Below are 12,392 nucleotides of genomic sequence, written 5' to 3'. Positions count from 1 at the left end.
GATGCTCCCAAGACAAACACCCTAAATAATTTCTTAACACGGTGATCGGTAGAAAAGTGAGCGATTTTGGCAAAGAGGAGCCACACTAACCTGTGACCAGAATAAGCTATGTTGGGAAAAACATGGACAAGGTACAGAAAAGGGAGCAGAGCCACAGCCTTTTTCAGAACCGTGTAGAACAGTGACATGGAGAACTGGGGCCTTTATTGGGCACTTTGCTTTTTTCCCAGGCTGTGGCTCTGGACACCTATGAGAAGGGCCAGTTGACATCCAGTATGGTGGATGATGTCTTCTACATTGTTAAGAAGTGCATTGGCCGGGCTCTGTCTAGCTCCAGCATTGACTGTCTCTGTGCCATGATCAACCTTGCTACCACAGAGCTGGAGTCTGACTTCAGGTATAGTTGATGCCCTTTCTACTTTCTAGGAGGCAAAAAGGTCCTAATAGTGATTGATTCCTGAGGCCCATTTTGTTTCTTCCTTTTTTTCCTTATGATTCTAGTTCACTTCTATTCAGGATATAAGCTTCTATCCATAGCACAGCATCCTCGACTCCAGGCAGTTGTCTAGCAACCAGACATTTTATAGGCCACATCTGTGTTCCCTGGACTGGATTGGAGGAGTTACTAGCTCTTAGACCTAGGAAAAAGAACAGATGGCTCTGAGGAAGGCAATAGTTGTAGCACTGATAGTTGCCAATGCTAAAGGCCAGGCACTGTGCTGATTTCCTGTTTCTGTTCAGTCCTAAAAATAACCCTATGAGGTAGGAACCAGTAGGTCTTTTTTGTAGAAGAGGAAACCGGGGCTCAGGGAGAGCATACATCTCATAAATGGTAGAATATGGAAGAGAGTCTGACTTTCAAAACTTATTCTTTCATCGACACTTGCACTTGAAAGGTAGTGCCTTTCACTTAAGCTGTACTGCCTTCTCTGGTGGAGCTCAGTGGTCTTAAGTGAAAGCCTCATAGGGAGTAAAGAGTTGGCCAGTCTCTTCTGTGTGTTGTTGTCACATCGGTGAGTCCTGGTGGCTGTCGTATCAGTTGACCTCTCTCAGATCTCGGCTGCTCAAGGTCTCCTGTAGTGATCTCAGAGATGGTTATTCCCCCGAGAGAACAGTTCATGCTGCTGGGTCAGGACAGTGAGCCCTCTGGTGCTGCTGTCCTGGAGGCCAGCTGAGCGCTGTCAATCCTTATATGCTCTTCTGCCCCCAGGGACGTTCTGTGTAACAAGCTGCGGATGGGCTTCCCAGCCACCACCTTACAGGACATTCAGCGTGGGGTGACAAGTGCCGTGAACATCATGCACAGCAGCCTCCAGCAGGGCAAATTTGACACTAAAGGCATCGAAAGCACTGATGAGGCCAAGCTCTCCTTCCTGGTAGGTAGGCCCACAGGCCCAGAGCTGGTCAGCATCTCTCAAAAGGTTAAACTAAGCCGCAGTATAATCAGCTTTCAGCTGGAGACATTCCTCTCATGTTTATATGGAAGGGAAACTCCTTTAAGGAAACTCCTCCTAGAAAGTTCTGATACCATTTCTTACCCAGGGAGCTGTTTCAGAGCAGCATGAGCCAAGACATGCAGTGTTCCCTGCCTGGAAAGCTGAGCACCTCGGCTCTCCTCAATGCTCATTCCCAAGAACACGACCTGGCTGTTTAGGGGCTCCACTGAGTATCAAGCCTGGATTACATCTGTGCTAGGCTCCCAGACCACTTTCCTGAGGACATCCCACAGCATTGGTTGGGGGTGATTCTTTAGGCCTACCAAAATGCTTTCCTAGCACTCTTCGTAGCCTTTTAACTTACTCCAAAAGGTGACCTTCTTAAAGCCCTCACTACCCAGAATGACAGATGGCAGCAAGTCTTACCAGTTGTGTGACAGCTGGGAAGAGCAAAGCATGGAAGGAAGAAAGGCTTTATACAGGGTAACATCCAGTTTGTGGTGAGCCAAAAAGAATGCAGATGAGTCCTGAGCCTATGATCAGCCTTTATGGCACATGCTATCTCGGCATGTGTGAGTACAGTGTGGTCAGAAGTCATTCTGCTCTACCCCTGCATTGGCCACACTCTGAGTCTTCTTGGCTCCTGTGGTTCAGAACCTGAAAGAAACATCCAATAACAGGGCTCTCAATCAACAATCTACATGTTGGGTTTCTGAATACCCTTGGGTTGGATGCAAAAATGTATACATTTTTTTTTTCTGGAAGCAGGGTCCTTAGCTTTTAATCACATTCTTGAAGGGCCTATGACACGAAGAGAGTTGAGATGTTTCTTTGAGAAACAGAAACCTAAACATGCTAATATCTACCCTGTCACTTGTGCAGGGCAACCCACAGTAACAGTCCTCAGATAGATCCCATATGAAGGCTATTTAGGCAGCCCCACTTTCTCTGTCATTGAAAATATTTTCTCTAAGCATAGAGTCTCTCAATTTGGTATGTCATGGTTGTTGCAAAAAAGTATCAGCTCCAAGTAATTACTGCTTCTGCAATGCGGTACCTTTGGAACACTTGACTAAAATGTCTGGCAGCCAGCTTTGTATGATCAAGAACTGAAAAATTTTTCATTCTGTTTGCATTCTACAGAACTTGCTTTCATTCTCTCATTTCTGGCTTAGAAATGACTCCTTACTACCCACCACATCAAAACTGGCCATCTTCGGAGTTCTCACTGTGGCACAATGGGATCGGTGGCGTCTCTGCAGCGCTGAGCTGCAGATTCGATCCCTGGCCTAGTACAGTGGGTGAAGGATCCAGCCCTGCTGCAGCTGCAGCATAGGTTGCAACTATGGCTTGGATCTGATCCCTGGCCTGGGAACTCCATATGCCACAGGGCAGCCAAAAACATTTTTTTTTAATTAAAAAAAATTTTTTAAATTAAAAAAGTAGGTATCTTTGCCTGGCAGTTTGTTAAGGGCCTCCTGAATCTAACCACCCTATCGCTCTAGTCCTGTTTCCCACCCCTTGGCTCCACAAGCCCCATTAGGCTGGCTGCCGTGTATACACATTTGCTGCTCCCATTCAGACAGCTTCGTTGTTTGAGGGTCCAGAAGATAAGGCCAACAAGAGAAGATCATGCTAAGTGCTTGGCGACAGTTTTCTAGTTTTCCTGATGCCAAGTACTTAAAATGTCATCACTCCCACTGTAGGGCCTATTTCTTATGTCACTTTGATTCATTTGGCTGTCAAGATGAATTCCCCAACAGTCTTGATACATCATTCTCTGCGAGCTGAGGATAAGCTCACTGTGAGCTGAGGATAAGCTCAGTGAATCCATGCTTACAAGGACTGTCAGTACAAGGAAACTTTGAAATCAATACCATTTGAACCCAAATCCATTTTTCCCTCATGACAGGTTTTTCTTATGCCCTTAAATGCCTTAGAAACATTTATGGTGTGGCCTTTATCCTTGAGCTGTCGTGACATTGCAGTTATTTCTTGTGATGTTAGTGGCCTTGTGTTGTGACATGCTAATGGAAGGCCTTTAAATCTTAACCATCCACCATGAAAGCGGCCTCGGTGACAAGGGCAGTCTTCTTGTGGAAGATAAGAGGGACGTCCTAATCTCAGTCCCTCGGGTTCCGGCATTCTTCTTTCACCCTCAGATTCCAGACTCATCTCTAAGAATGTGAGCTCATCTCTCTACCTCACCCCTCCTTGCTGGTCATGCCACCAGCACACCAGTTCAAAGGCAGTGTGATCTTCTCCAACTCTGATTTCCCCTACACACAGCCTCTGCATTAACATTCCTAAACCACAGCTGTGTTCATGCGACATTCACCCACTTTAAGTAATCCTCAGGGCCACCCCATTGTCTACAGGACAGCATGGCACCCACCTCCCAGGCTGACTTCACCCATCTCTGCAGCTCCACCTCTTGCCATTTCTCTGCACTTCTCTGTGCGTTGACTCCTAATCCTCAAAGACTTTTGGGGATTTTCTGCCACTCTGCCCTTGCTTGTTATCCCTTCTCCAGAAGATAGTCATTCATTCAACAAATACTTACTGAGAAATGTCTGTTGTCAGCCACTGATTTAGGTTTTTGAGCTGTGCTGCCCAATATAATGTGGCTATTTAAATTCAACTTTAAGAGTTACCGCTGTGGTACAGTGATTTAATGATCCAGCATTGTCTCTGTGGCAGCATGGGTTCAAGTCCCAGCCCGGTGCAGTGTGTTAAGGATCTAGCATTGCTGCAGCTGTGGCTCAGATTCAGTCCGTGGCCCAGGAACTTCATTTATGCCTCGGTGTGACCATTAAAAAAAAAAAAAAAATCCAATTCCTGAGGTTCCAGCCACATTTCAAGTGCTCAGTAGCCACACATGGCGAGGAGTACTGTACTAGACAATTCAGATTTAAAACATTTCCATCATTAAGAAAGTTCTGTTGGACAGGAGTTCCCATTGTGGTGCAGTGGAAACAAATCCAGCTAGGAACCACGAGGTTGCAGGTTTGATCTCTGGCCTCACTCAGTGGGTTAAGGATCTGGCGTTGCCATGAGCTATGGTGTAAGTTGCAGATGCGGCTCGGATCTGGCGTTGCTGTGGCTGTGGTGTAGGCTGGCCGCTGTAGCTCCCATTCAACCCCTAGCCTGGGACTCTCCATATGCCGCGGGTGCGCGCCCCCCCAAAAAAAAGAAAAAAGAAAGTTCTTTTGGACAGTGCGCTATGCTAGAGATATGGCTGTAAAGAAGACAGACTAGATCCCTGCCTTCGTGGAGCTCTCATTCTAGTGTAAAAGGCAAACAGGAAACACAAGACAATATCAGATAATCCCAAGTACCATTAAGAAAGTATCAAACAGGACACTGGGCTGGAAGGAGGCCAGTGGGGGTGGAGGAATGTTCTCACCCTCCTCTCCTGTCAGAATTATGTTCCAGCCTTTTAGATCCGCTTGATTATGGACTCTGCCATGGAGTTTCCTTCAATGCCTTCGTCCAAAACATTTGTTTCTTTCCTCTAAATGGTCGTAGCGGCTTGTACCTTAATTATCACTTTTGTCACATGCCGCTTTTCATAATCAGTGTTTCTGCACCAAACTCATCAATAAGGCAGTTGAGTTTTGAAAGAAGGAGACCTTGGCCTAGACTGGGGAGACCTAAAATCTAATCCTGACTCTAGCATTGTGGCCTGTCTGTCTCTGAATTTCGGTCCTCCTACCCTGCTTTATTTTTCCTCATGGCAATTTTCCCTACCTCACATTTTATTTATTATCTGACTTCCCTTCTGGAATGTAAATTCTGTAAAGGGGTAGATTCTGTCAACTGCTTGCTTTTAAGTACCTAGAACAGTGCCTGGCACATATCGAGCACTTTATTTTTTATTTTTTTAGGATTTTTGCATTTTTACTTATAAGATTTTTTCCATTATACTTGATTTACAGTGTTCTGTCAACTTCTACTGTACAGCAAAGTGACCCAGTCATACACATATATATATATTCTTTTTCTCACATTATCCTCCATCATGTTGTATCACAAGTGACTAGATATAGTTCCCTGTGCCATACAGCAGGATCTCATTGCTTATCCACTCCAAATGCTATAGTTTGCGTCTGTTAACCCCAAACTCCCAGTCCATCCGACTCCCTCCCCCTTCCCCTTGGCAACCACAAGTCTGTTCTCCAAGTCCATCAGTTTCTTTTCTGTGGAAAGGTTCATTTGTGCCGTATATTAGAGTCCAGATATAAGTGATATCATATGGTATTTGTCTTTCTCTTCTAACTTACTTAGTATGAGAGTCCCTAGTTCCATCCATGTTCCTGCAAATGGCATTATTTTGTTCTTTTTTATGGCTGAATAGTATTCCATTGTGTATATTTACCACATCTTCTTAATCCATTCATCTGTCGATAGACATTTGGGTTGACTGGGAGTTCCCTTGTGGTGCAATAGATTGAAGATCTGGCATTGTCACTGCAGTGGCTCAGGTCACTGATGTGGTGCGGGTTCATTCCCTGGTCTGGGAACTTCTGCATGCTGCAGGTGCAGCCAAAAAAAAAAAAGTTGACTGATCTTAGTGAATCATTTCACCTTCTTAGAAGTCTTGTTTCCCCCTGTGAGCTGGCTTGATAATACAGTTGACTCTTGAACAACATGAGTTTGAACTGCATCCACTTATATGTGGATGTTTTTCAATAATAAATACTACAGTACTACACGATTCATGGTTGGTTGATTCTGCAGATGGAGATGTATGCTGATTTTCAACTGTGCCCCAACCCCTATGTTGTTTAAAGTCAACTATCCTTGTTTTGCAGAAAGTATTTGGCAGAGCCAGAGAACTAATGGTTGAGAAAATGCCTCATAGGTGATAGGCTCTCAGGAAGCATTTCTTTAATGAATGCCAGCCTTGGCATCTCTGTTCTGGGCTTGGAAGTTTGGAGCCCCAGGACTGCTCCTAGACCTTCCTGCCTAAACATGGAGCAAAAATGACCTAAAACCTTGGGTCACTACCTCTGAGACCAGATGGCTTTGCTGCCTTTGTGTCAGGCCCAGGAGAAAGGGCGAGCCTGGTTCACCATTCTGCCCACTCTGAGACCTGAGCCTCAGGAGTACAGCTGTCAGCCAGTCTGACCTTGGAATGGGTACAAATAGCAGTGAGCAGGAAGTCACATTCTTCTGTCCTTGTTGCCCAGGTGACCCTGAACAACGTGGAAGTCTGCAGTGAAAACATCTCCACTTTGAAGAAGACACTGGAGGTACAGGAGAAACTGCCTATCAGCTTTCAGTGGCTGCAGCCTCCCCAGGCCTCCCTTTAAGAGCAGGCCCAGTGCACTCCTCCTGGTGGGGGCTGTGGCATTGCCTGGCATTGAGCCAGCTCTTCTTCAGAGTACTTGAGGGGATTCATTAGTGATTGGCATGGTAGCAAGGTGTCTCTGAACTGTGGGAAGAGCTCTAACCCAGGAATTGGAGATCAGAATTCCGATTAGCTCTTCCAGCATGCCACCTGCTTGGTCTGTGACCTTGGACAAGTCCTTAACTCCCTGAGCCTCAGTTCCCTCATCTAGGCAACAAGATAGAGATCTCTCTTGCCCTGCTTTGGGTTGGGTGGCCAAATAAAAAAACAGGGTTGTGGTGATTCCTTGTAGAACAGCAGTGTCACTGCAGTGGCTTGGGTCACTGCTGTAGTGCCAGTTCAGTCCCTGACCAATCTTCCACATGCCATGGGTGTGGCCAAAAATGATAAAGTCCTCTATAAACATTGAGATTAAGATGATATAGGGCTCACTTAACCCCATAGAGCCAGGTGCTATTATCATTTTTTAAAGGAAGGCCACATAATATAGTGGAAATTCCTTGGGCTTGGAAGTCAGGTACCCGTGAGTTCAAGTATCCACTTGACCATTAGCAGTTGTGTGGCCTGAGGCAAGTTCTGTAACCTCCCTAAGCCTCAGTTTCCTCTTATGTAAACAGGGAGAACGGTCTCTGCCCCTCAGGTTTGTTGTGAGGCTTGAACAAGATCTTGTAAAGCACCTGGTACACAAGCAGCATCCAGCTATAGTTAATGACTGTACTAGTAATTACAATAATAGCATGGTGCCGTCACTTTGTTAAGTACTAGAAAAGGAAGAACCCCAACTCTCCCCTACTCCCAAACTCTGCTTCTAGGAGAGGAGGGAAGCCAGGATCCTGTCTTCCCACCGAGCACTCATATCAGGGAAGGTGCTTTGCTGTAGAAGCATGAGGCTCAGCGCTGAGCCTGGGACTAAGTGTTGCTTTTAGGGCCGGGGTGACTAGGGAGGACAGGAGCCAGCAATGAGAAGAGGGCACAGGAGCTGATGAGGTTCCTAAGGGAAGCTCAGAGAGAGCAGTCAGGTTTGCATACTACCAGATTAGGAATTTACCCCCCCCCCAAAAAAAGCCTTAAAATAGAATAAAATAAGAGCAATATTCATCAAGTACCAAAAGCATAGTGTCTTCTATGTTTAAATGTTCAACATAGTTACTGTCGTCATTGTTTTTAAGTCATGGCATTAGATTGTATTCCTCACTTTTTCCTTAACATTAGTGTGCTGGATTTTAAATTAAATTCTGAAATGTTAGAAATTCAGAACCAAGCCAGCAGAATTAACCAAGTGAAAAGGTTAGCAAAGAACTGAAAGTACAGTTCCCATAAATCTCACCCCTCTTCAATTTGCATCATCTGTATTCTTTCTCAGCCCCATCAGCAGTCCTTTGAGATAGGCAGGTCAGGTGGTATGATGTCCATTTTACAGATGAGGTCCAAAGGCTAGTTAAAAACAGTAAGTCTTGGGGATGCCATGGGGCTGAGGACCTCTCCCTGCTAGATTGATCTTTTTGCAACTCTTCCTCAGTCCTGCTCCTACTGTAGCCAAAACAGCACAGACCGTTAAGCTACAGGAAATATGGGAAGGTCCTGACAACCCAAGGCACCTCCCCCTGTGGAGTTCTCTACAGATGGGCTGTAGGGTGGGGATTAGGAACAGGTGCTCTGGAGCCCTAATGCCTAGCTTGAATTCCAGCTTCACGACTTACTGCTGTGTGTCTTTAGGCAAGTTATTAACTTCTCTGTGCCTCAGTTTCTTCATCTATGTAGTATAGATGATAATAGTACATACTTCATAAGAAAGGTGCTTCTACTAATAAAAGTAAAATGCTTAAAACTAGGCCTGGCACATCTAATCACTTAAATCTTGTCTATGGTCATGACAGTCTCCCTTGGGCAGCCAGACAAAACTATTTAAGAAGCAGAAACTATTACAATAGCCAGTGTCTTCTTAGCGCCTACTGTGTGCCAGGCACTGGGCTAAACACTTTGTGCATCATCTTATCCAACTCTCACAACTACCATGGGAGCAGGAATTTGTGTCCCCATTTTACGGACAGGGAAATTGAAGCTCAGAAGCTTTAAGTCACTTGACCAAAGTCACTCAACGAATACATGGCTGAGCCAGGATTTGAAGCCAGGAATGTCTAACTCTAAAGGTATGAAAAAAACTTTTGATATTTGTTTCTTATTCACACCCCTGACACCAGTAGCCTCATACTACAAAGGCAGAAGTGGGAGCCAAGAGGTTAGCCACAGGATCAAATCCAGGTTTCCTGAAACCAGCCAGGGTTCTGGCCTCAGACTGACCCGAGCTGTTCCCAGAGGAGGCTAGAACAGGAGAAACAACTGATTGCATACTGGCCTCCTCTGCACCCTCCCCTCTGTGGGCCACCCCTCCACGGCCCAGGTGTGCTCTGAAGCCTGATGGCTGGGTGTTCTCCCCTAGAGTGACTGCATGAAGCTGTTCAGCCAGGGCATTGGAGGTGAGCAGGCCCAGGCCAAGTTTGACAGCTGCCTTTCTGACTTGGCTGCCGTGTCCAACAAATTCCGAGATCTCTTGCAGGTAAGGCCCGGGTTCAACTGCTGGCTGACTACTGGGCCTGTCTGTTGCTCTGAGAATACCATTACTGGGTTATCATGGGCTCTTGCATATAAAAAAATGGGACAGAAGCAGAGGAGGAGGCGTGAAGGAGTAGAGTACAAGCCACTGAACTTGTGTGCATCCCAGTTGAAAAGTAAAGGTTTTCAGCAGCATAGCTGTCAAGATGACAAGCCAGCATTTGGTCCTCTAGAATTCAGTGCCAGGAGCGCTCAGAAGGATACTCAGAGGAAATGGAACCACATGGTTACTCAGCTCTGCATGGCCTTAGCAAAAGGTGCTGCTTCATACCAAGAAATCTTTTCATCTTGGAGTTTACTCCAAGCCCATGGCCTCGTCTCTGGCCTGGACCTGAATTGGCGCATGTCTGGAAAAGAACGGGTTGTTCCTGGCCTCTTTGATTAGCATAATCTCTGTTAGACTTCAGACAGGGCCTGCAGAAATGCCTCAGAGCTGGAAGAATGCCCTGATGGTCAAAGGACGGATGGAGCAGGAGAAAGGGAAGGGATGTGGACCTGTGCCTTCTGTGTCTGATGCATCTCTGCCTTGTCCTACAGGAAGGGCTGACGGAGCTAAACAGCACAGCCATCAAGCCGCAGGTGCAGCCTTGGATCAACACCTTTCTGTCTGTCTCCCACAACATTGAGGAGGTCAGTCTGACCACAGACAGCTGTCAAGCCCAGGATTACCCCTCATTCCCCAGCCCCAACTAGAGGGCAGTGGAGCCAACTGAACAGACTAGACCTTACATGTTTCTCAGGCCCACTTCCCCCACCCTTAAGACTAGGCTCCTCCCAGAAACGGGTTGTTCCTGCAACCAGAGGGCTCCAAGAGACATCTAAAAGGAGTTGCCTTGACCCGATACATTCTCTTTTGTTGAGGCTCTTTTTGCCCAAGCTCTCATACACTTGGGAGCTTTTTTTTTCCCAAGCCTAATCATTTCATTCCTATAAAACATGAGATGCAAGAGGGAATAAACTGCTAGGAGTTTTACCATATTGGGTGGGCCATGCGGAAGCCCAGGGCCATTTGCTGGTTAGAAGTGTGATGCAGAAGCAGTTTCTCCAGCCTGGTTTAAGCTGGCTTTAGGCTGGATGAGTCATAAGTTACAGGAGCTGTTTTCTTAGAAGGGTGGAAGTTGGGGAGTGGGAGGCAGTGACTAGTACTTCTTGGAGGAGCTCCTGGTGACCTACCTTGTTTCCTGACAATAGGAAGAATTCAATGACTATGAGGCCAATGACCCTTGGGTACAGCAGTTCATCCTTAACCTGGAGCAACAAATGGCAGAGTTCAAGGTGAGCAGGTATCCTTAGGACCAGCCTATGGAATTACCCACCTCTGCCCAAACCAGTACCTGAGGCTTCCTATCACATTCCTGCTGGGAACTCTGGAAGCCCCTCCAAGCCCCAGCCTATAGAAATACGCCTGAAGACTCCTATGGAGGCAGAGGGGCGAGGTGGGACTCCCATTGCTGTCTAACCTCTTTGTGCAGGCTGGCCTGTCCCCAGTCATCTATGACAGCCTGACCAGCCTCATGACCAGCCTTGTTGCAGTTGAGTTGGAGAAAGTGGTGCTAAAGTCCACCTTCAACCGGGTAAGGTCAAGGAAACACCGGCCCCCATTCTGATGTTTCTTCTGTAAGGAAGACAAGTCTGTCCCCTCTGTCTGCTATCCCTAGGCCCTGCATATCTAGGCTCAATCCTGCCCTGAGACATTGAAGCCAACTGAGGCACCATCTGAGGCCCAGCTGGCCTTGCAGCCTAGCCCTGAGCAAAACTGGGAGCCAGTTCTGCTTGGCCAGAGGCCCAGACCTTGAGCAGTGATGGCTCGTGTTCTCTTACAGCTGGGCGGCCTGCAGTTTGATAAGGAGCTGAGGTCACTCATCGCCTACCTCACCACAGTGACCACCTGGACCATCCGAGACAAGTTTGCGCGGCTCTCCCAGATGGCCACCATCCTCAATCTGGAGCGGGTATGTGGGGCTCCCTTGGCCTGGCCAGAGAACAGTGACTAGGAAGAGAAGCAGAGACAAAACGTGGATCCCTGCCACTCCCTCCAAACCAAGTCTCCACTAGCAGCCCAGCTGTCAGCCACCTTTCTTCCTGGGTTCCCTTGCTCTGCCTCTGGTGGAGCCCAAGGCCTTCACTCAGGATAGTTCCTCTTTGCTGACTCATCTCCGTTCTTCTCAACAGGTGACCGAGATCCTAGATTACTGGGGAGCCAACTCCGGCCCATTGACGTGGCGCCTCACTCCTGCTGAGGTACGCCAGGTGCTGGCACTGCGCATAGACTTCCGCAGTGAGGACATCAAGAGGCTGCGCCTATAGGTGCCAGGGTGAGCGCACTTGGCCCATCACACTTCAGGGCCCATTCCCTAAGTGGCCACAGCCCAGGAGCTGGGCAAGGCTGCTTGGCTTGGGGGAACTCTGACAGCCCAGACTGTTCCACTGCTGGCAGCAGGGAATCAAGGCCTCAACTCACTTCACCCTCCGTACTCAGACCTGTGAGGGGTGTGCACCAAGAGAGGTAGGTCCCTCTTGGCTCATAATTAGGTGGGAAAGCCGAGGCAGGCCTGCCTTCCGCATGAGTGGTCACTCTTTCGGCCTTGGACACTGCAGCAAATGGGCTGCCTCCCTGCCAGCCCTAAGGGACTTGGGTTTATCCGGGGACCTAAGGAAATAGGTTTACTCTGAGGAGAGGCTATGATGTTTATTATCACCCTGAATAAAGACATCGTTGGAGAGATGCCAGTGTGTTTTCCAGGAACGGCTGGATGCTACAGGGCAAGACAGGTCCACCCGTTGCAATGAAATGTGAAGGCAAAAGTCTAAATCCACAGTCTCCTCCCACAAGAGCTGCGCATGGCCACCGCCAGGACCTAAATAATAATAGGTGCCTTATCCAATCCCAGACCCTCATCTCCTCTTGGGCCCTCAGCACCAGAAGCTGGATCATCCCAAGGGGCAGTTTCCCACAGTTTCAGGGGTAGTGGTTATTATTCCCAGCAGGA

The 12,392-nt window shown here is 47.5% G+C and overlaps 1 protein-coding gene across 1 annotated transcript in view; it reads left to right on the top strand.

Annotated features, from left to right (window-relative positions):
• Window positions 1–12,127, top strand: part of COG4 (component of oligomeric golgi complex 4) — a 30,371-nt gene extending 18,244 nt beyond the window's left edge. The window contains exons 11-19 of the mRNA XM_047792045.1: window positions 231–397; window positions 1,211–1,376; window positions 6,629–6,691; window positions 9,230–9,346; window positions 9,940–10,032; window positions 10,594–10,677; window positions 10,875–10,976; window positions 11,226–11,354; window positions 11,575–12,127. Coding sequence (XP_047648001.1) covers window positions 231–397; window positions 1,211–1,376; window positions 6,629–6,691; window positions 9,230–9,346; window positions 9,940–10,032; window positions 10,594–10,677; window positions 10,875–10,976; window positions 11,226–11,354; window positions 11,575–11,709 — 1,056 coding nt within the window. The 3' untranslated portion in view covers window positions 11,710–12,127. The remainder of the gene's footprint in view (window positions 1–230; window positions 398–1,210; window positions 1,377–6,628; window positions 6,692–9,229; window positions 9,347–9,939; window positions 10,033–10,593; window positions 10,678–10,874; window positions 10,977–11,225; window positions 11,355–11,574) is intronic.
• Window positions 12,128–12,392: the final 265 nt, after the last annotated feature.

This window comes from Phacochoerus africanus, chromosome 8 (genome assembly GCF_016906955.1).
Source record: "Phacochoerus africanus isolate WHEZ1 chromosome 8, ROS_Pafr_v1, whole genome shotgun sequence".
Classification (NCBI taxonomy): domain Eukaryota; kingdom Metazoa; phylum Chordata; class Mammalia; order Artiodactyla; family Suidae; genus Phacochoerus; species Phacochoerus africanus.
Note: the sequence above shows the minus strand (reverse complement) of the source record. Positions and strands in the feature narration are given on the sequence as shown.